The sequence below is a fragment of the Palaemon carinicauda genome, chromosome 29, assembly GCF_036898095.1.
Source record: "Palaemon carinicauda isolate YSFRI2023 chromosome 29, ASM3689809v2, whole genome shotgun sequence".
Taxonomy (NCBI): Eukaryota; Metazoa; Arthropoda; class Malacostraca; order Decapoda; family Palaemonidae; genus Palaemon; species Palaemon carinicauda.
In genome coordinates this window covers 84,485,502-84,508,001 of record NC_090753.1, presented here as the reverse complement: position 1 = coordinate 84,508,001, position 22,500 = coordinate 84,485,502, and the positions used below count along the sequence as shown (strand labels likewise).

Genomic DNA, 22,500 nt, shown 5'->3' with positions numbered 1-22,500 from the left:
CCAAAAAAAATTCTTGAAAAATCAGTTTTTGCAGTAACCTCCTTTTTTCTTTTGCCAAAAAAAACTTCAATGAATGCTTAAAACAACTGTAAAGATAAATACTACTCATCTGCAGAAAAACTATTTATTATAAATATTTTAAAAAATTAAGTAGAAAAAAAAAAAGACCTGACATAAAAATTCATAAAAAAAAAGTTTATACATATATACACAAATCCTTTTAGGAATTGATTCTTGAATGTTTAGGACACATCTTGATGTATTTTGGATGAAGTCAGACCCATGGAGGTGAAGATCTGAAATGAGAAAAAAAGGGTAACTTTTTTTGGCCAAAAAAAATTGTCCAAATTTCATGAATTTTTTTGGGTACCCAAATGAAATAGGAAGTGGCTAATTTTTTTAGGGAATAAACATATGTTATCCTAAAATAGAAATATGTAAAAAAATCTTCATTATTTTGTAAATTACATTTATATCAGGGGCCATATCTAAAGGTAATTTTTTGAGTACTTGGAAATTTCGTAAAAAAATACATATATTTAATATATAATATGATATTTATGCAGGTAAAAATATACCAAAATATCACAAATTCTATAGGGAACAAGAATATATATAGATAGGGCAGCTTACGCTTCGGATATGTCCACAAAATGGCCGCCAACCACACTGACTCAGACTCCCTAATCTGCCACTTGAAATGTAGGAAGGGTATGTCAATTTCAAGGTGCTATTTACTAATCTAATTATTATTGGATAGGCATAAAAATTGTATGGTGGGTTGCTGGATAATTGTCGATTATTTTACGACTATAAAATTAAAATTCTGACCCAAAAATTTTTTTTTGAAGGGAAATAAAATCGAAAAAAAAAATGTAAAACAATATTTTAGCTAAAAAAATTGGATGATATTCAATCAAAAAAAAAGTAAACAAAATTTTCCGACAAATAAACATCTAGAGGAATCATTACTCTGTGATAGTTCCTTAGTACGTAGTAATTTTGAAAGAATTGGGAAAAAACGAAAAAATGGCAATCACCGGAAAATCGAACACATACCTATATATACGCCATATCTGGCTAAAAAAAAGATAGGCATGGGTAGCCAGATCATCTAGAAACACTTTCCAACACTATAAAAATATAAGTTTTGCGACACTACTTGCCAATTCCTTACGGTAACATGACTAAGCAAAAAAATGCAAAACAAATAAAAAGGGGCACTCGTGGAAAAATGGCCATTCTAATATACGGCATTTCAGAAAAAAAAAATTTCAGCCACGTGCTAGGCAAACCATCAAGGCATATTTTCCGACAAATAAACATATAAATGAAATATTACTCTGTGATAGTTCCTTAGTACGTAGTAATTTTGAAAGAAATGGGAAAAAACGAAAAAATGGCAATCACAGGAAAATCGAACACATACTTATATATACGCCATATCTGGCTAAAAAAAAAAATAGGCATGGGTAGCCAGATCATCTAGAAACACTTTCCAACACTATAAAAATATAAGTTTTGCGACACTACTTGCCAATTCCTTACGGTAACATGACTAAGCAAAAAAATGCAAAACAAATAAAAAGGGGCACTCGCGGAAAAATGCCCAACATTCTAATATACGGCATCTCAGATAAAAAAAAAGACATGCACGTGTTAGCCCAACCATCAAGGCACACTTTCTAACACAAACATGAAAAAAAAATCAATAATATACGGCAATTCCTTACTACGTAGTAAATTTTTACAAATATTGAAAAAAAAACAGAAATTGGCAACCGCAGTTAAATACCCAATATACCAATAACTACGTCGTATCTGACAAAAACAAAATCACGCATGGGTAGCCAGATCATCTAGACACACTTTCCAACATTAAAAAAGCAAAAGTTTTACGACACTATTTCGCAATATCTTACGGAAAAATGACATGGCAAAAAAATTAAAAAAAATTAAAAAGGGACACTCGCGGTAAAATGCCCGACATTCTAATATACGACATCTCAGATAAAAAAAAAGACATGCACGTGTTAGCCCAACCATCAAGGCACACTTTCTAACACATAAACATGAAAAAAAAATGAATAATATACGGCAATTCCTTACTACGTAGTAATTTTTACAAATATTGAAAAAAAAACAGAAATTGGTAACCGCAGTTAAATACCCAATATACCAATAACTACGTCGTATCTGACAAAAACAAAGTCATGCATGGGTAGCCAGATCATCTAGACACACTTTCCAACACTAAACAAGCAAAAGTTTTACGACACTATTTGGCAATATCTTACGGAAAAATGACTTGGAAAAAAAATGAAAAAAAATGAAAAAGGGGCACTCGCGGTAAAATGGTCCTCGTGGTGATGAACGACATTTTAACTAAAAAAAAAAACATGCACATGGTAGCCAAACAATCCACCAAGACTTTCCACAACTGATAACCTATACAAGTTGCACCATTCTACGACAATTTCATAATACGTAATAACTTTGATAATTATGCAAACTACCTCAGAAGGGTAAACTCGGACGCGAACGACCCCGACGCGTCTCAGAAATCGGGGAAGGAGTACAGCTACAGCAATGCACATCTGGACACTACTAGAGCGTGTAGGGGAGACACCTCCTGCAGGTCGATCACCCACAAATTCAGTCACAGGGGTGAGTCACGTGAGAAAAACCTGTTTTTTTTTGACGCTCGGGGTCGCAAACGACCCACCGTACCTATCCAGGGTTAAAGGCGATTTTATATCATGCGTTTCCTAAACACGCCAAAAAGCACGATAAAAAATGGCAACCAATGTTTTGTTTACGTTTCTCTGATCATAATGAAGAAACAAACGCATTTACTGTACACATCTGTGTATAGGTTATTTTTTGCATTGATTATATTGATTATTCAGTACAGTATGTTGATTTTGTTATTACCAATATGTATATATATATGGGTTATGAAAAAAAAACTGCGAAGTGGTGAATCCGCGATGGTCGAACCGCGAAGTAGCGAGGGTTCACTGTATATATATATATATATATATATATATATATATATATATATATATATATATATATATATATATATATATATATATTTATATATGTATATATATATATTTATATATGTATATATATATATTTATATATATATATATATATATATATATATAAAATGTACATGTACTATCTACAGTATATACCTGTATATATATATATATACACACTCACATCTATCCTGGGTGATAGGAGGATAGATGTGAGAGAGGCAAGAGAGCGTGCTAGAAATAGGAATGAATGGCGAGCGATTGTGACGCAGTTCCGGTAGGCCCTGCTGCTTCCTCCGGTGCCTTAGATGACCGCGGAGGTAGCAGCAGTAGGGGACTCGGCAGTATGAAGCTTCATCTGTGGTGGAAATGTGGGAGGTTGGGCTGTGGCACCCTAGCAGTACCAGCTGAACTCGGCTGAGTCCCTGGTTAGGCTGGAGGAACGTAGAGAGTAGAGGTCCCCTTTTTGTTTTGTTTCTTGTTGTTGTCGGCTACCCCCCAAAATTGGGGGAAGTGCCTATGGTATATGTATGTATGTATATATATATATATATATATATATATATATATATATATATATATATATTTATATATATAATATATATATATATGAATAAAATTGTTTACATGTGTACGTTACAGCAGACTCATTTGCCATAATTTACGGATTCCTAGTTAGGTTTGTTATGACAATGAAAGTCTGTTTCATTGGAAAATGGAAGTTTAGCGTTTTAACAGAAGGTTATTGTTGCAAAGAAATGTTTTTATTTCATGAAGGTGTCAGCCATGTTATTGGAAAATGAAAGTTTAGCATATAAAAAGAGGGCTATAGCTGCTAAGCAAGTTTTTTCCATGAATATATCAGCTATATCATTTGGACATGGGAGTTTAAAATTTAAACTTGGGTGCATATCTGCCAGATAAGGCCGTGACATGAATTTATCAGCTCTTTTATTGAAAAATGCAAGTTTAGCATTCAAACAGAGGGATATAGCTTGTAAGGAAGGTTTTTCCATGAAGATATAATCTCTGTCATGGAAAAATTTAAGTTATATATATAAACAGGAGGGTATAAATGCTAAGGAATGCTCTGCCATAAAGACATTAGACATGTCATTGGAACATGGAAGTTGAGCAGTTTAACAGAGCTATATCTCCTAAGGAAGGGGTTTCCATGGAATTATCAGCTATATTTTTACAAAATGGAAGTTTGGCATTTAGAAAGAGTTTTGTATCTGCTAAGGAATATTTTTTCCATGAAGATTTCATTCATGCCATCAGAAAGTGGAAGTTAGGCATAAAAAGAGTGCTTGTAGCTGCTAGAGAAAGTTTTTCCATGAAGATATCATTTATGCCATCAGAAAAAGGAAGTTAAGCATTTCAAAAGAGTGTGTGTAGCTGCTAAGGAAGGTTTTTCCATGAAGATATCAGTTATGCCATCAGAAAATGGAAGTTAAGCATTTGAAAAGAGTGCTTGTAGCTGCTAAGGAAGGTTTTTCCATGAAGATATCAGTTATGCCATCAGAAAAAGGAAGTTGAGCATTTCAAAAGAGTGTGTGTAGCTGCTAAGGAAGGTTTTTCCATGAAGATATCAGTTATGCCATCAGAAAAAGGAAGTTAAGCATTTCAAAAGAGTGTGTGTAGCTGCTAAGGAAGGTTTTTCCATGAAGATTTCAGTTATGCCATCAGAAAATGGAAGTTAAGCATTTGAAAAGAGTGCTTGTAGCTGCTAAGGAATGTTTTTTATGAAGATATGAGTTATGTCATCAGAAAATGGAAGTGAAGTATTTGAAAAGAGTGCTTGTAGCTGCTAAGGAAGGTTTTTCCATGTAGATATCAGTTATGCCATCAGAAAATGGAAGTTAAGCATTTGAAAAGAGTGCGTGTAGATGTTAAGGAAGGTTTTTCCATGTAGATATCAGTTATGCCATCAGAAAATGGAAGTTAAGCATTTGAAAAAAGAGTGCGTGTAGCTGCTAAGGAAGGTTTTTCCATGAAGATATCAGTTATGCCATCAGAAAATGGAAGTGAAGTATTTGAAAAGAGTGCGTGTAGCTGCTAAGGAAGGTTTTTCCAAGAAGATATCAGTTATGCCATCAGAAAATGGAAGTTAAAGCATTTGAAAAGAGGGCTTGTAGCTCCCAAGGAATGTTTTTCCATGAAGATATCAGTTATGCAATCAGAAAATGGAAGTTAAGCATTTAAAAAGAGTGCTTGTAGCTGCTAAGGAAGGTTTTTCCATTAAGATATCAGTTATGCCATGAGAAAAGGGAAGTTAAGCGTTTAAAAAGAGTGCTTGTAGCTGCTGAGGAAGGTTTTTCCATGAAGATATCAGTTATGCCATCAGAAAATGGAAGCTGGGCATTTGAAAAAAGTGTTTGTAGCTACTAATGAAGGTTTTTCCATGAAGATATCAGTTATATCATCAGAAAATGGGAGTTAAGCATTTAAAAAGAGTGCTTGTAGCTGCTAAGGAAGTTTTCTCCATGAAGATATCAGTTATGCCATCAGAAAATGGAAGTTAAGCATTTGAAAAGAGTGCGTGTAGATGCTGAGGAAGGTTTTTCCATGTAGATATCAGTTATGCCATCAGAAAATGGAAGTTAAGCTTTTAAAGAGAGTGTTTGTAGCCGCTAAGGAAGGTTTTTCCATGAAGATATCAGTTATGCCATCAGAAAAGGGAAGTTAAAGCATTTGAAAAGAGTGCGTGTAGCCGCTAAGAAATGTTTTTCCATGAAGATATCAGTTAAGACATCAGAAAATGGGAGTTAAGCTTTTAAAGAGAGTGTTTGTAGCTTCTAAGGAAGGTTTTTCCATGAAGATATCAATTATGCCATCAGAAAATGGAAGTGAAGTATTTGAAAAGAGTGCATATAGCTGCTAAGGAAGGTTTTTCCATGAAGGTATCAGTTATGCCCTCAGAAAATGGAAGTTAAGCATTTGAAAAGAGTGCATGTAGCTCCTAAAGAAGGTTTTTCCATGAAGATATCAATTATGCCATCAGAAAATGGAAGTTAAGCTTTTAAAGAGTGTTTGTAGCTTCTAAGGAAGGTTTTTCCATGTAGATATCAGTTATGCCATCAGAAAATGGAAGTGAAGAATTTGAAAAGAGTGCATATAGCTGCTAAGGAAGGTTTTTCCATGAAGATATCAGTTATGCCATGTGAAAATTGAAGTTAAGCATTTGAAAAGAGTACATATAGCTGCTAAGGAAGGTTTTCCCATGAAGATATCAGTTATGCCATCAGAAGATGAAAGTTAATCATTTGAAAAAGAGTGCGTGTAGCAGCTAAGGAAGGTTTTTCCATGTAGATATCAGTTATGCCATCAGAAAATGGAAGTTAAGCATTTCAAAAGAGTGCTTGTAGCAACTAAGTAAGGTTTTTCCATGAAGATATCAGTTATGCCATCAGAAAATGGAAGTTAAGCATTTGAAAAATGCTTGTAGTTACTAAGGAAGGTTTTTCCATGAAGATATCAGTTATGCCATCAGAAAATGGAAGTTAAGCATTTGAAAAATGCTTGTAGTTACTAAGTAAGGTTTTTCCATGAAGATATCAGTTATGCCATCAGAAAATGGAAGTTAAGCATTTGAAAAATGCTTGTAGTTACTAAGGAAGGTTTTTCCATGAAGATATCAGTTATGCCATCAGAAAAAGGAAGTTAAGCATTTAAAAAGTGCTTTTAGCTGCTAAGAAATGTTTTTTCCATGAATTTATCAGTTGTGTCATCAGAAGATGGAAATTTAGCATTTTAGAAGAGTGCTTGTAGCTGCTAAGGAGGGTTTTTTTCATGAAGATATCAGTTATGTCATTAGAAAATGGAAGTTTAACATTTAAGAAGTGTTTGTAGCTGCTAAGGAATATTTTTCCTTGAATTTATTAGCTATGTCATCAGAAGATTTAAGTTTAGCATTTAAGAAAAGTGCTTGTAGCTGCTAAGTAATGTTTTTCCATGAAGATATCAGTAATGCCATCAGAAAATGAAAGTTAAGCATTTAAGAAGAGTCCTTGGACCTGCTAAGGAAGGTTTTTCCATGAAGATATCAGTTATGTCATCAGAAAATGGAAGTTTAGCATTTATGAAGAGTGCTTGTAGCTGCTAAGGAGGGTTTTTCCTTGAAGATATCAGTTATGTCATCAGAAAATGGAATTATAGCATTTAAGAATATTGCTTGTAGCTGGTAAGCAGTTTTTTCCATGACGATATCAGTTATGTCATCAGAAGATGGAAGTTTAGCATTTAAGAAGAGTTCTTGTAGCTGCTAAGGATTGTTTCTCCATGAATTTATCAGTTATGTCATCAGAAAATGGAAGTTAAGCATTTAAGAAGAGTGCCTGTAGCCGCTAAAGAGTTTTTTTTCCATGAAGATATCAGTTATGTCATCAGAAAATGGAAGTATAGCATTTAAGAAGATTGCTTGTAGCTGCTAAGCAGTTTTTTTCCATGACTTTATCAGTTATGTCATCAGAAGAAGGAAGTTTAGCATTTAAGAAGAGTGTTTGTAGCTGCTAAAGAAGGTTTTTCCATGAAGATACCAGCTATACTATTGTAAAAGTTTGCTTAGCATTTATAATAAGCAATATAGCTGTATATATACTTGGAAAATAGAAGTTAAGCATTTGAAAAGATTGCATGTACCTGCTTAGGAATGTTTTTTCCATGAAGATATTAGTTTTGCCCTCAGAAAATGGAAGTTAAGCATTTAAACAAAGGGCTATAGCTGCTAAGGAAGGTTTTTACCTGATGATATCAGTTATGTCATCAGTAAGTAGAAGTTTAGCATTTAAACAGAGGGCCATAGCTTCTTTGGAAGGTTTTTCCATGAAGATATCAGTTATGACATCAAAAAAGGGGAGTTAGTAGTAAGAGGTTCTTTTTGCACCTGTTGGAGAATTCGTAACGTTACTCCATTAGGTAAATGTGTTTCTGGTAGCTCTAGCCTTGCCTATTTCCATTGGAGAATTTGTAACGTTGCTTCACTAGGTAAATGTGTTTGTGATTGCTGTAGCCTTACTTAATACCACCTAATTTCCATAACTCCCATATTATCAAGTTTTTGAACGTCTTTTTGCAAAATATCTGAATAGGTATGCTACGGGTAATAATCTGTTCCCTAGTTTGCAATTTGGCTTTTGCAAAGGCATTAGAGTATGTGATGCCCTTATAATTTCCATTGCTGTACGAAAATCCCTTGATTGATGTCTAGAAGTTTGTATGATTGGGCTTGATTTTAGTGCTGCCATTGACTGTGTTAGTCTTGAGGCCCTTGTTTTCAAACTCAACCAGTTGAGAGTGGGTGGGTCTTTTCTTAGCATCATTATTGACTTAAGTAATAGATTGCAAAGAGTGGTTGTTGATGGGCAACATAGTGAGTATGGAAATGTAATATCTGGAGTTCCTCATGGTAGTGTTCTCACCCCTTTGCTTTTCGTACTATATGCACGTGGTTTGGTCTAGAAAACAAGCTTATTGCCTATGCAGATGATGTTACTCTCTTTGCATTAATTCCATCTCCTGAATGTAGATCTGAGTTTGCTGAAACCTTTAATAGAGATCTAGTTAAAGTTAGTGCATAGTGCAAATTATGAGGTCTAAAGTTGAATCCTAACAAAACTAGATATCGTTGGAAGTAGTTTGAGGACAGCAGCTCCTCAACATCGAGATCTTAGCTTTGAGATGATGTTTCTTGATTGCTAATTTATTTTGGAAAACACATTCTTCTTTATCTTAGGTAGTGCCATAGCCTCTCTACCATGGACTTCCAGTCTCTTGGGTTAGAGTTCTCTTGCATCAGGATACACTTGGGCACACAATTTTATGTTTCCTTTTCTAATTGGGCTATTTTTCCCGTTGGAGCCCTTTGACTTATAGTATCCTGTTTTTCCAACTGGGATTTTAGCTAAGCTAGTAATGATTATGACAATAGTATTAAAAGGGATATTTCTGTGTGCTAAGGAAGAGTATAAATATAGTTCTGAAAGAGAGAGCTAGGTGTTAAAGAAGACAGTACCTTAAAATTCACAGCCAGTTCCACTGAAAAATGGAAGTGTAGCACTAAAAGGAAATAAAATGGCTATAGAGTAAAGCTGCCTTATAAAGGTAGCATCACATACAGTTGAAGAATAGAAGTTTAGCACTGTCAAGGGGTTGTCATATTTACTAGGAATGCTGTTTCACATATATGGCAGCTATTGTAATTGAAGAATGGAAGTTTAGCATCAAAAGGAAGTGCCATACGTAAATAAGAAGGCCATTCCAAATAAATGAAAACAGCTAGTACCACTGACAGCAGGACGTTTGATACTAAATGTGAGTGCCATAACTGTTGAAGAAGGCTGCTTCGTAGAGATGGCAGCCAGTGCTGGTGAAGAATGGAAGTTAGGGCAATAAAGGTCTAAAGGTCACTCATGAATGGCAGAGGCAAGGGACAGTGACATTGCCCTATCGAGCAGGACAATGCCCTAGAGACTGACCATATATTCATATGATCAGCGCCCAAGCCCCCTCTCCACCCAAGCTTGGACAAAGGAGAGCCAATCAATGGCTGTTGATGACTCAGCAGATAGACCTATACGTGGTCCCAAACCCCCCATCCTTAGCTCACAAGGGTGGTAAGGTTGCAGCGACCAAAGAAACTAACACGTTTAAGCGGGACTCAAACCCCAGTCTGGCGTTCACCAGTCAGGAACGTTACCACATCGGCCACCACAACCCTATAGCAGTTAATGAAGGCTGCTCCTTGAAGAAGGTAGCCCACTCAGTTGGAAATGGAAGTACTGTATAGTATTACGTGGAAGTATTCTACTTACTATGGAGGGCTCTTCTGGAGAGAAGACTGGTAATGATATTGAAGAATGGAAATTTGGTATCAAAAGAGGTTGCTATTGATGCTAATGAAGGGTGCTAAATAGGAAGTCAGCCAGTATTGTTTACAAGTAGAAGTTTATCATTAAAATTCACTGGCCATAACTATCAAATACACTGTTCTGTAAAGATGGCAGCTGACGATGGGTTTTTCAGCGATGTCAGCTATTATCATAGATGAAGGGGATTTTATAGCTGCTAAGAAATGTTCATTCACAATAATCATAGCTAATGGATTGGTATATCTGGTAAGGAAGGTTAAAACATAGGTGGCAGCCAGTTCCATTGAAGATTTGATGTTTAGTACAGTACAGCAAGGCTGTCTTGTATTGATAAGAAAGACTTTGCAACAAAGACAGCATCTTGTGCACTTGAAGATTAGATGTTTAGTACAGCATGGGAGTTCTATAGTTGCTAAGAATGGCTTTTCCAGTGGCATTGGAGAAAAGTGGTTAATTATTTCAAGAGAGTGTTATAGCTGTCAAAAGAGGCTTTCCTACAAAGATGACACCCAGTACTATTGAAGAATAGAAGGTAACGACTAAAATGGAATATTGGAGTCAATAAGGAAGATATTTCACTAAAATGGCGCCCAGCTCGATTGAAGAATGAAAGTTCAGTGTAGAGAGTGAATACCATAGCTGCTAATCAAGGCTTTGCAACAAAGATGGAACCATGGAAGTGTTGTAACGTTGTAGATGCTGTCCAGTGAGTCAAGTGATGTTGTCAGTGATTTTAGCCTTCTGGAGTCGTTACCTTTATGGAAGACAATAAGTAAATTAATGGAGGAAAGTCTTGCAACTTTCAAGGATTTTAGCCTTCTGGAGTCGTTATCTGTGGTGTTGTAGCTAGTGATTTTACCCTTCTGGAGTCGTTATCTTTATGGAAGACAATAAGTTTATTAATGGAAGGATGTCTTGGAACTTTCAAGATTTTAGCCTTCTGGAGTCTTTATCTTTATGGAAGACAATAAGTTAATTACTGGAAGGAAGTGTGACAACTGTCAAGGAAGGTCTTTGTATGAAGATGGCAGACAATGTCATTGAGGAATGGAAGTTTATTCTTCAGAGGAAATGTTCAGAGCTGCTAAGGATAAGGTAAATCTATGTTATTACTATTCGTATTTTGTACTTACTGGTTTTCCTATGGCTGAATTGATATTGTTAGTGTTGTAAAACTAGTGATCTGTGTGTATCCATATACAGTATATTTAATTTATGAATGTATATATATATATATATATATATATATATATATATATATATACATATATATATATATATATATATATATATACATACATATAAATATACACACAGTATATATATATATATATATATATATATATATATATATATATATATATATATATATATATGTTTATATATATATTATACACACAATATATATATACATATATATACGTATACAAATACACATATACATATGTATATAAAGATACTGTATATATGTGTATGTATTTATCTCTGCAGGAAACACATATATAGATATACAAATTTATATATATATATATATATATATATATATATATATATATATATATATGTATGTATATATATGAATATATATATATATATGTATATATATATGTATATATATATATATATATATATATATATATATATATATATATATATATATATGTATGTATGTATTATGTGTGTTTGTGTATGTGTGCTCGTGCGGCTGCACTTGTTCCTGTGTACCGGGTATATGCTTCTAAGAAAAATGTTTTCATTTAAAATCAAAATAATTAATTTACATAACCAGAAAACCATTCTTCTCTCTGCTTTGATATTGAAAATAGTTTTTGAAATAGAAAAATATAACAATCTAAGATGAAATAGCTCTAATAGCGGAAGACATTTTTAATATACTTTTTTTTTATGTGGTAAGATGTTTAGAGGAAGATACAATCCAAAGGCAAGGATATGATTATTGTGAAGTATAGTGTCTTTTATATATATATATATATATATATATATATATATATATATATATAAATTTCAAATAACAAAAGAAATGAGGCCCTTTGCGTCAATAGGTGTAGGAGAGAGATGATGATGATGAAGGAAAGAAATAGAAAATTTTAAGCTTGTTTTTAAGTCGATTAAGATTGATTTAATCGAGAACTTATCGATTTTCTCGTATAAAATTGTCAATTATCTGTATAATCGCAGGGGTCATTAATAATTTCTTTTAGATAATTATTTTGCCTATTTGCAGCTACCACAATTAATAATCTAATTTTTCTTGTAAGAATATTCGACGTTTCTTTTGCCTGAACTTCTCGTAAGGTGAATGACCTTATTTACAAACAGGTGCAAAAGCTCTTTCATATAACACGATTGTTCAAAAGCCACTCGCACAATATAGAGAACTCAATCGCCATTTTGTCCTTTCAAAGATGGGGTCTTTGGCCTTTTATGCGTAAGTTCATGCGAACAATACGCATTGTGAAATGTTAAATACGCCCGAATGAACATCCTAAAACGACCTTGGAGGTCCTGTAGAGAGTAGGGTTCCCCTGCTGAAGAGGACTAGAAAATCAACCCTTAAAGTATGTAAGTAAAGTAATTTGTCCTTTCTTTTAATTTCGATCTTCTTTTGTTTTGATGACAGTCACGGGTCGGCGAAAAATTCACGTGTCCGCAACCTGCCAGTCATTGGCCTTTGTCGTGACGTGGAACCTTCTTCAGTTTCTAGATGGCTCTCTCTTGTGTTAGTGCTGAAGGGCTGAATTGGCTATTGTTCCTGTTGTCTGGGAGTATATTAAGCGATTGTGTTTATTCAGTGCCGTTTTATGTCTTTGGTTTACTTGTGAAGTGATGAATATGCGGTGGAAATTAATTATTTTCTTCGACTTTCGTTGGGTTTTAATATCATGAGGCGCTCGTGTCCAAGAAGCCGGCGAGATGCATCTTCAAAATGAAATTTCCGGGTCTGTATGAGATTTCAAGATGCTTGTTTTTAAGGAGAGCATACAGATTTAGGATATTTTGAATAAGGACATTATATATTCTTAATTCAATTACTAAGGATGGTGGGGGAGTCTGAAATAAGTCGGGCCATGCTGCCCTTATGTATGCCATGCATATGGTACACAGAAGTGATCGTTTGTATATGGGGTCATAGGTTTAGTTATGGGTGCTACACACCTCTTATACATTTAAGGGTTCAATATCTTACTCCTATTGGGTTTTCAGGTTTTTTCATTTATGATTTGTGAATAGTCCCCCCCCATAAGCACTACTGCGCCGTCAATGTGCTCATCTGAAATGGAGGGAACCATAGAAGCAAATTAGTTTAGGTGGTATTGAACGTCAGTAGAAGTACTATGGTTTAGGTTAACCAAACATCTTGTAATCTAATTTAATGTGAACCAGTATTGATTTAATTTCCCCCTTAACATGTAAATTCGGTGACTATAAGCTAGAACTAAAGTCTCCTAGTTAGCTCAAGATAAGTGTTCACAACTAACCTTAAACCCCACATGATTAGGCCAAGAAACGTGTTCACAACTGACGTTGAACCCCAAACGATTAGCTCAAGAAGTGTTCACAACTAACGTTGAACCCCAAACGATTAGCTCAAGAAGTGTTCACAACTAACGTTGAACCCCAAACGATTAGCTCAAGAAGTGTTCACAACTAACGTTGAACCCCAAACGATTAGCTCAAGAAGTGTTCACAACTAATGTTGAACCCCAAACGATTAGCTCAAGAAGTGTTCACAACTAACGTTGAACCCCAAACGATTAGCTCAAGAAGTGTTCACAACTAACGTTGAACCCCAAACGATTAGCTCAAGAAGTGTTCACAACTAATGTTGAACCCCAAACGATTAGCTCAAGAAGTGTTCACAACTAATGTTGAACCCCAAACGATTAGCTCAAGAAGTGTTCACAACTAACGTTGAACCCCAAACGATTAGCTCAAGAAGTGTTCACAACTAATGTTGAACCCCAAACGATTAGCTCAAGAAGTGTTCACAACTAATCTTAAACCCCAAATGATCAGGCCAAGAAACGTGTGTTCACAACTAACGTTGAACCCCAAACGATTAGCTCAAGAAGTGTTCACAACTAACGTTGAACCCCAAACGATTAGCTCAAGAAGTGTTCACAACTAACGAACCCCAAACGATTAGCTCAAGAAGTGTTCACAACTAACGTTGAACCCCAAACGATTAGCTCAAGAAGTGTTCACAACTAACGTTGAACCCCAAACGATTAGCTCAAGAAGTGTTCACAACTAATCTTAAACCCCAAATGATCAGGCCAAGAAACGTGTTCACAACTGACGTTGAACCCCAAACGATTAGCTCAAGAAGTGTTCACAACTAACGTTGAACCCCAAACGATTAGCTCAAGAAGTGTTCACAAGTCACAACTAATCTTAAACCCCAAATGATCAGGCCAAGAAACGTGTTCACAACTAACGTTGAACCCCAAACGATTAGCTCAAGAAGTGTTCACAACTAACATTGAACCCCAAACGATTAGCTCAAGAAGTGTTCACAACTAATCTTAAACCCCAAATGATCAGGCCAAGAAACGTGTTCACAACTAACCTTTAAACCACAAATGATTAGGTTAAGAAAAGTGTTCACAACTAACGTTGAACGCCAAATGATTAGCTCAAGAAAAGAGTTCATAGCTATCCTTAAACCTCAAACTCTTAGCTCAAGAAAAGTATCCATGACTAACCTTAATCCCCAAACGATTAGCTCAAGAAAAATGTTATGGCCAACCTTAAACCTCAAACGATAGTCTTACTGTAGCTAGGCATCCTTGATTAGAGCGCTCTACCCTAGTTTCAATCTACAACCCCAGACAGGTGCAGCATAGCCAGCCATCCTTGATTGCTCTACTCTAGTCTTATTCTCCACCTTTCAGTTATAGTATAGCTAGTCATCCTTGATTGCTCAACCTTAGTCTCATTCTACACCCCTTACTGCCGTAGCAACTTTAGTTTGCTATCCTTGATTGCTCTACCCTAGTCAAATTTTACACCCCATACTGCCGTAACCAACTTTAGCTAGCTATCCTTGATTGCTCTACCCTAGTCTCATTCTACACCCCATACTGCCGTAGCCAACTTTAGCTAGCTATCCTTGATTGCTCTACCCTAGTCTCATTCTACACCCCTTAGTGCCATAGCCAACTTTAGCTAGCTGTCCTTGATTTAAGTCTGAAATAAATCGGGCCTTGCTGCCCTTAGGTCTGCCATGCCTATGGTACACAAAAGTGATTGTTTTTCTATGGGGTTACCATCATAGGTCCAATTATGGCTGTTACACACCTCTTAAACATTGAAGAGTTTAATATCTTTCTCCTGTTGGTTTTTCAGGTTGTTTTTTCTTTTATATGTAAATAGTCCTCCCCCATAAGCATCACTGCGCCATTAATGTGCTTATATGAAATGGAGGAAACCATATAAGTAAATTAGTTTAGGTGGTATTGAACGTCAGTAGAAGTAGGCCTACTGCGGTTTAGATTAACCAAACATCTTGTAATCTAACCTAATGTGAAATGGTATTGATTTAATTTCTCTCTTAACTTGTAAATTATAGGAATATAAGCTAGAACTGAAGTCAACTAGCTTTGCTCAAGAAAAGTGTTCACAACTAACGTTAAACCCCAAATGATTAAGTCAAGAAAAGTGTTCGCAACTAACCTTGAACCCCAAACGATTAGCTGAAGAAAAGTGTTCACAACTAACCTTAAACCTCAAACTATTAGCTGAAGAAAAATGTTTATGACCAACCTTGAACCTCAAACTATTAGGTGAAGAAAAGTGTTCACAACTAACCTTAAACCCCAAACTATTAGCTCAAGATATTGTTTATGACTAACCTTAAACCCCAAACGATTAACTCGAGAAATGTGTTCACAACTTAACCTTAAACCTCAAACTATTAGCTGAAGTAAAGTGTTTGACTAACCTTAAACCTCAAACTATTATCTGAAGTAAAGTGTTTGACTAACCTTAAACCTCAAACTATTAGCTCAAGAAATGTGTTCATGACTAACCTTAAACCCCAAACGATTAGCTCAAGAATAATGTTCACAACTTAACCTTAAATCTCAAACTGTTAGTTAAAGAAAAGTGTTCACGACTAACCTTAAACCCTAAACTATAGGCTTACTGTAGATAGCCGTCCTTGATTAGAGCGCTCTATCCTAGTTTCAATCCGCACTCAGACAGGTATAGTGTAGCCAGCCATCCTTGATTGCTCTACCCTAGTCTCATTCTACACCCCTTTTTACCGTAGCTAACTTTAGCTAGCTATCCTTGATTGATCTACCCTTGTCTCATTCTACACGTCTTACCGCCATACCCTAGTTTCATTCTACACCCCTTAAAGCTGGATTGTAGCTAGCCATCCTTGATTGTTCCACCCTGCTCAAGTTCTACACCCTGTAATATGTTGGAATTGGTTATTTGGTTGTCTGTATTGCCATCTTTATTGGATCCGATTCCTCTAGTTGCACTTGACATTTATGCGAATAGTATATCAAAATCTAATCTATTATCGGCGCGTCTTTATGCATGATCCTCTTTGAATATGAATTAGACCATAATAATCGATTTGGCAGGTAATGCTTTATTCTCCGTCACTTATAACTAAATTTCCTCTTAGAATAGTTGTGATCCAACGAATTTGCAGCTTGGTGAATGAATGGAGGATGAAGAGAAATGCTATTGCCTGAATACAACTTTTCAACTTATGGATTCCGCCTTAGGTATTGCAGTCTAGTGTTTATTATTACCCGTTCATTCTAGTTTGGTTGGAAGTTCCTTTTAATAAGATGTTTTTCCCTGCTCTCATTTATCTTCCTTATAAGAATATACCACAGTACACATGCTAGGGACTTTACCTTGTGCATACTTTAAGGTGTGTGCTTATGAGGGAGCAGGCGAGGAGCTTTGCGTGAAGTTAGAAGTCTTCAAATTTGCCAATTGCAAATGTGGATATTTTCATGGCTGATGTCTCCTGCTGCGCAGTTTTGAAAGCTACAAATATTGATTAACATCTCTTTCTGTAATTTTTGAGTTACAGTGCTACCTTGGATATACATAGTATATATCTGATGTCTTACAAGTAGTTTACCTTTTTGAAGTTTTCTGTATTAAATCGGCATATATTACAGAAAAGGGAGATAGTTCTATTTGCGTATTCTGTTTTTATTTTGCTTTTCATTAGTAGTAGTAGATTACTGTTTGTTCAGAACATTCAATGTAGAGGTAAAGGGGAAAGCTCAAAGCTAAGTATGAGATAGGTAAAGGTAGGGTATGGATTTATTGGTTGCAATCCTTCAACATCAATCTTTGGTTAGGTTAACCAAACATCTTGTAACCTAATCTAAAATGAACAGGTCTGACTATAAGACCCTCTTAACCCCTGTAAATTCTTTGAATATAAGTTAGAACAAATGTCTCTCAACTTAGCTCAAGTTAAGTGTTCACAACTAGCTTAAACCCCAAACGATAGGTTTACTGTTGCTAGCTCTCCTTGATTGCTCTACCCTAGTCTCATTCTACACTTCTTACAGGCATCATGCAGCCAGCTATTCTTGATTGCTCTACCCTTGTCTCAGTCTACACCCCTTACCATGTCCTTTTCGGTTTGACATAAGCATGTAGTATTCCAATTCCAGAAGAGGAAGATGCTAGGGGAATGATAGCGGGAGATTTATATAGCATTAGAGGATGCTGAAAGAACATACTCTTTATTGTATATAAACAATGATAGACCCACCAAGTATCTTAAAAGATTCTCATAGAATAAGGCATCTAGTGCTGTCTTGATGGTAATTATGGGGTTGGCAGATCTCTCTTTAAATTTAAAGGTGGCTTAAGAACTACATTATTTATGCCGTCTTGAATGTATCCTACATATAATCTAACGTACACTTTAGCTTAATTTGTGAGATAACGGCAGATCGTAATGTAGGAAAGGTAACCTAGAACTCCATAAAATCTGGATTTTCTGTTGACTAATATTCATGCAATTCCCTCCCTGTCAGTCCTTGCTTCCTGGTATTGTTTATTACTAATAGTTTAAGCCTGTATTAGTCATTATATCAGTTAGTGATTTATTTGTTAGTAAGGGTTAAAGATTACATTCAATTTCTAAAATTTATATAAAGATAGCTTGCAGATGTTAGTATTGCTCTTATTAAAGTCTTGTTTTCGACTTTTATCTTGCAGAAATGGTACACACAAGCTTGGAAGAATCACGCAAATAAATGTGTAATTATTGGTTGAGGCAGTAAAAGCTATGACCATAATGATAAGCAGTATTCAATTTAACATTGCATTGAAGTCATGAAAGATTTTAATTTCGGTTTCTACCAACATAAGTTTAAGAAGGTCCTCAACGTACATTCACCTTACAGCCATTCAAAGATACAAACACAAATATTTTAATAAAACAATATTATACTATCCAATACAGTAATTTGCAATAACATATTTATTTCATATGAGAGGGTTTTTGTTGAATTTTGTAGCCGGATATCATTGGCATGGGAGTCAGGTTAGGAATACCCTAGGCCAATATTTAACAAAATTCGACTTGCAAACAGCTTCTTGGAACCTTCTAGGTTTGTTAGTTGAGGGCCTGTATAGTGGGTTCCTTATCATTTCTTCATAAAACCTGCTTTAAATTGAATGCGTATTCATCCTTAATCTCCCAGACTTTGTAACACAATCTTTAATGATAAATAAGAGAGGAAAGGGAAGAGGTAAGCACTGATTTCAAGAAAGCAAATTTAAACACCCCTGTACGAAGTTAACATGATATTGGGCATGTAGGTAGTAGGAATACTCATACCCAGCAATAATTATGAATGTGTGCTTAAATTCTTGATAAATTCTCGGCTAAAAACAAAAGTGTTGATATTACTACACTCCATTGGGTAAATGTTGATTATTTATAAACAATACACTACTTATACAGTCTCCATGGTTCTGTCAGCTTTGGCTGTTGACTATTATTATTTTTTACATTATCATAACAACTTGAACAGGTCTAGAAGCTATAGAACAAATTTGCTACGCATTGTTGTTCATTGATTATCAAAAATCTGATTTCTTGCTGTAATTAACGTAGGCTATGTATGTTCTGATCGATTTCTGTTGGGTAGATAGGCCATAAAGAGCCCAAGATGTATTGCCTGCTCTATTGAGTTATTACAATTTTTATTCTCTTCATATGTACCTAGGTAATGGGGATTCAATGAAGACCTGTCTAATTTTGTAAATTGAAAATGGGGATACAATAGATTATAATTTCTAAGATGCCAACTAGTTGAAAAATTGTCAGTTCGTTGAGCTTTCATAAATCTCTCAATTCAGAGATAAGTAAATGGCCTATAAGAATGCCTGGTCTGCATTATGCCAGATGCAAGGCTGGACCAGTCAGTTTAGAGATTAGGGAGAATATGTTCATGGAACTTTATGCTTTGTTTACAAGCCACTGACTTGTCATATATATATACATATATATATATATATATATATATATATATATATATATATATATATATTGTATCCGGTTAGGAAATTTTCCAATTTGAATTTAGATGATAGAAAAGAATGTTGATATAACACTACAAGTACTTAGTAAAATCTAAATTGGTAGCTACACTCTCTGAAAGGTTTACAAAAATTACAAGTGAGAATCTATATGCCTTACCCATGGAGCCCATGTCTAGCAGAATAAAGTAGATAAACTTTAAAGAACTAAAATTAACTCTTAGGTTTCTGTATTGTGGAAGAGAATTAAGACTTCCGCCAATCTTCCATAAGTCGCACACTTTCTGGAGGAAGCTGCGTTGGCTGGAGATATCTATGTAGGGATATGAAAAGTATAGAAGTGAAATTACAAGGTTAAATGTGTTGGAAAGGCCATTTAGTATATCCTTATAGTCACAGCAGAGATTCTGGACGAAATAAGCCCTACCCCTTGATGACATCATAGCCAACCATGTCTCCCGCATTAATAGTGGTCACAACACATCCCCTTAAAATGATTATAGGTTAGCTTAGTTTGAAATTTGTAAGGGATGTTCTGTGGCCACTGGTAACGTGGAAGACATTGCGATTGGATATGATGTCATCAGGGGGTGGAGGTTATTTTGCCCCGAGTCTTTGCAGCGACTATCGTGTGATTGAAAATTTTCAAATTCCCCTGAACTCACTTGAAAACTAGTGTACTGAGCACCAAAGAATGCATTTTGAAATGGTGTTTCAAACCTTGCCCACATAGAGCATGAAATTCCAGTGCAGTAGTGTGAAATGTTTTGTAGAGTAGAGTAGTTAGGTGACCGAAACCCAAGGATTCATTGTTTTTTTATGAAGGGGTTACTTATGAGAGAATGGCACAGTTAATTGTTAGATACAAGGGCTTCAGGGATTGGCTTTCAAAGGGTTGTATAAAGAAGGAACAATGATATTAAGTAACCTGGAAATGTTAAAAAGAGCAACCTGAAAGTTTTTAACTGGAGAAACTTAAAAATGTTAAACGCTAAGAGAAAAAAATTACATATCCAAACAAGGTTAAATGCAGTAACTAATAAATATACTGTACATACACGAGCTGTCATTCAGAGAAAATACGAAAATGAAGAAATGTATCGTGAATTTAAGCTGAAAATTGTTCAAGTGTTGGTAATGATGAATTAGGGTAGAGGTTCTTTCTTGATTCAGTTGTAATGTTTGATTGATTAGGGAAATTGAATGTTGGTGCTCACAGCTGTAGGTTAAATGACTCATTCTAATGTTTTATAGAGGTTACATAGAGTAGCAAGTCTATTTTTTTGGTTGTTGTAATTTATATGACTAGGGAAATTGTCTATGAACTGATAATTGCACATTAAATACCTTGATTGAATTTTTATATTTGTAATTTAATTGATACTGGTAAATACATCAAATAACCAAATACCAGTCATTTGCTTCCTTTGCACAGGTAACCACTCAAATCATCTACTTTTTCATGACAGGTGCAGAGCACAGGTAACTACTCATATCATCTACTTCTCTCATGACAGGTGCAGAGCACAGGTAACTACTCATATCATCTACTTCTCTCATGACAGGTGCAGAGCACAGGTAACTACTCATATCATCTACTTCTCTCATGACAGGTGCAGAGCACAGGTAACTACTCATATCATCTACTTCTCTCATGACAGGTGCAGTGTTTCTCCACAACAGGGGCGAGATGTGCCTCCTTGTATCAGATGCACAGGAGAGGCCCCGTGATTAAGAAACGCCCCAATAGGAACCCTTTGATAAAGAGCCCCATGGCCCGTGGCGTGGTACTGAAGACCTTAATCAAGAAACCTAGAAAGCCCAACTCTGCCAATAGGAAGTAAGTTGAAACTTGTGATTTTTGGAGCTCGGTTTTTGTAGAATTGTCTTTACGGGGCGGATGGATGTAGTGCCATTAGATAAATTGGTAGTAGACTAGGTTTTTATTCTTGTACCATTAGTGAAAGAGGCGAGTGATTGGATTTAAACTTTGTGCTATTATTGAAAGAAATGAGTGATTGGATTTAAACTTGTACTATCAGTAAAAGGTAAGGGATTGAACTTTATTCTTGTGTCAGTAGTGAAAGGGGTACGGGATTGGATTTAAACTTTGTGCTATTAATGAAAGACTTAAGGCTTAGGATTTAAAACTTGTGCCATTAGTGAAAGAGCTAAGGGGTTGGACTTGATTCTTATGTTATCAATGAAAGAGGTAAGGCATTGAACTAATCTTGTGACGTTAGGGGGTGAGATTGTACACAAGACTTCTCTCAATACAAGAAGTGAGAGAGAGAGAGAGAGAGAGAGAGGTTGTGGAAAGTTAAAATGATGGGACTACAAGTTTGTTCCTGGAGGGGAGGGGGTCAATAAGGGACTTAGAACTTGTCTGGGTAAGAGGAAAAACGAGCAATTAGCCTTAATTTTGTGGCTCTGAGGGAACAAGTTAGGGACTGGCTTCAATTTTATGCCATTTAGAGAAAAATAAAGATTGCTTTAAACTTTAGTGCGAGTTAAAGGGCAAGTTAGGGACTGGCTTCAATTGGGTGCCAGTTAGAGAAAAATAAGAGATTGGCTTTAAGCTTTTGTGCCAGTTAAAGGGCAAGTTAGGGACTGGCTTCAATTTTGTGCCATTTAGAGAAAGATAAGGGATTGTCTTCAAGCTTTTGTGCCAGTAAGGGGACAAGTTAGGAACTGGCTTTAATTTTGTGCAAATTAGGAGAAAGTAAGGGATTGGCTTCAAACTTTTGCGCCAGTTAGAGAAAAATTAAAGGATCGGCTTCAAGCTTTTGTGCCAGTAAGGGGACAAGTTAGGGACTGTCTTCAGTTCTGTACCAGTTAGGAGGGAAATAAGGGATTGGCTTCATTCATTTGCGCCAGGAAGCTGGAAAAATTAGATGGGAGCTTGTTATGCAATGTTTGGCCCACATATTTGAAAGCTCAAGAAGAACCCACAGTCCATGTGCGTTAGAGTTCCTATAACTTGAAACCCTCTGTAGATATTCTGTTATAGACACAATTTG

General features: G+C 35.6%; 1 protein-coding gene across 1 annotated transcript in view; it reads left to right on the top strand.

Moving 5' to 3' along the window:
- The window catches only part of tko (technical knockout), a 74,019-nt gene that overhangs the window by 39,730 nt on the left and 11,789 nt on the right, over nucleotides 1-22,500 (top strand). The window contains exon 4 of the mRNA XM_068353427.1: nucleotides 21,142-21,320. Coding sequence (XP_068209528.1) covers nucleotides 21,142-21,320 — 179 coding nt within the window. The remainder of the gene's footprint in view (nucleotides 1-21,141; nucleotides 21,321-22,500) is intronic.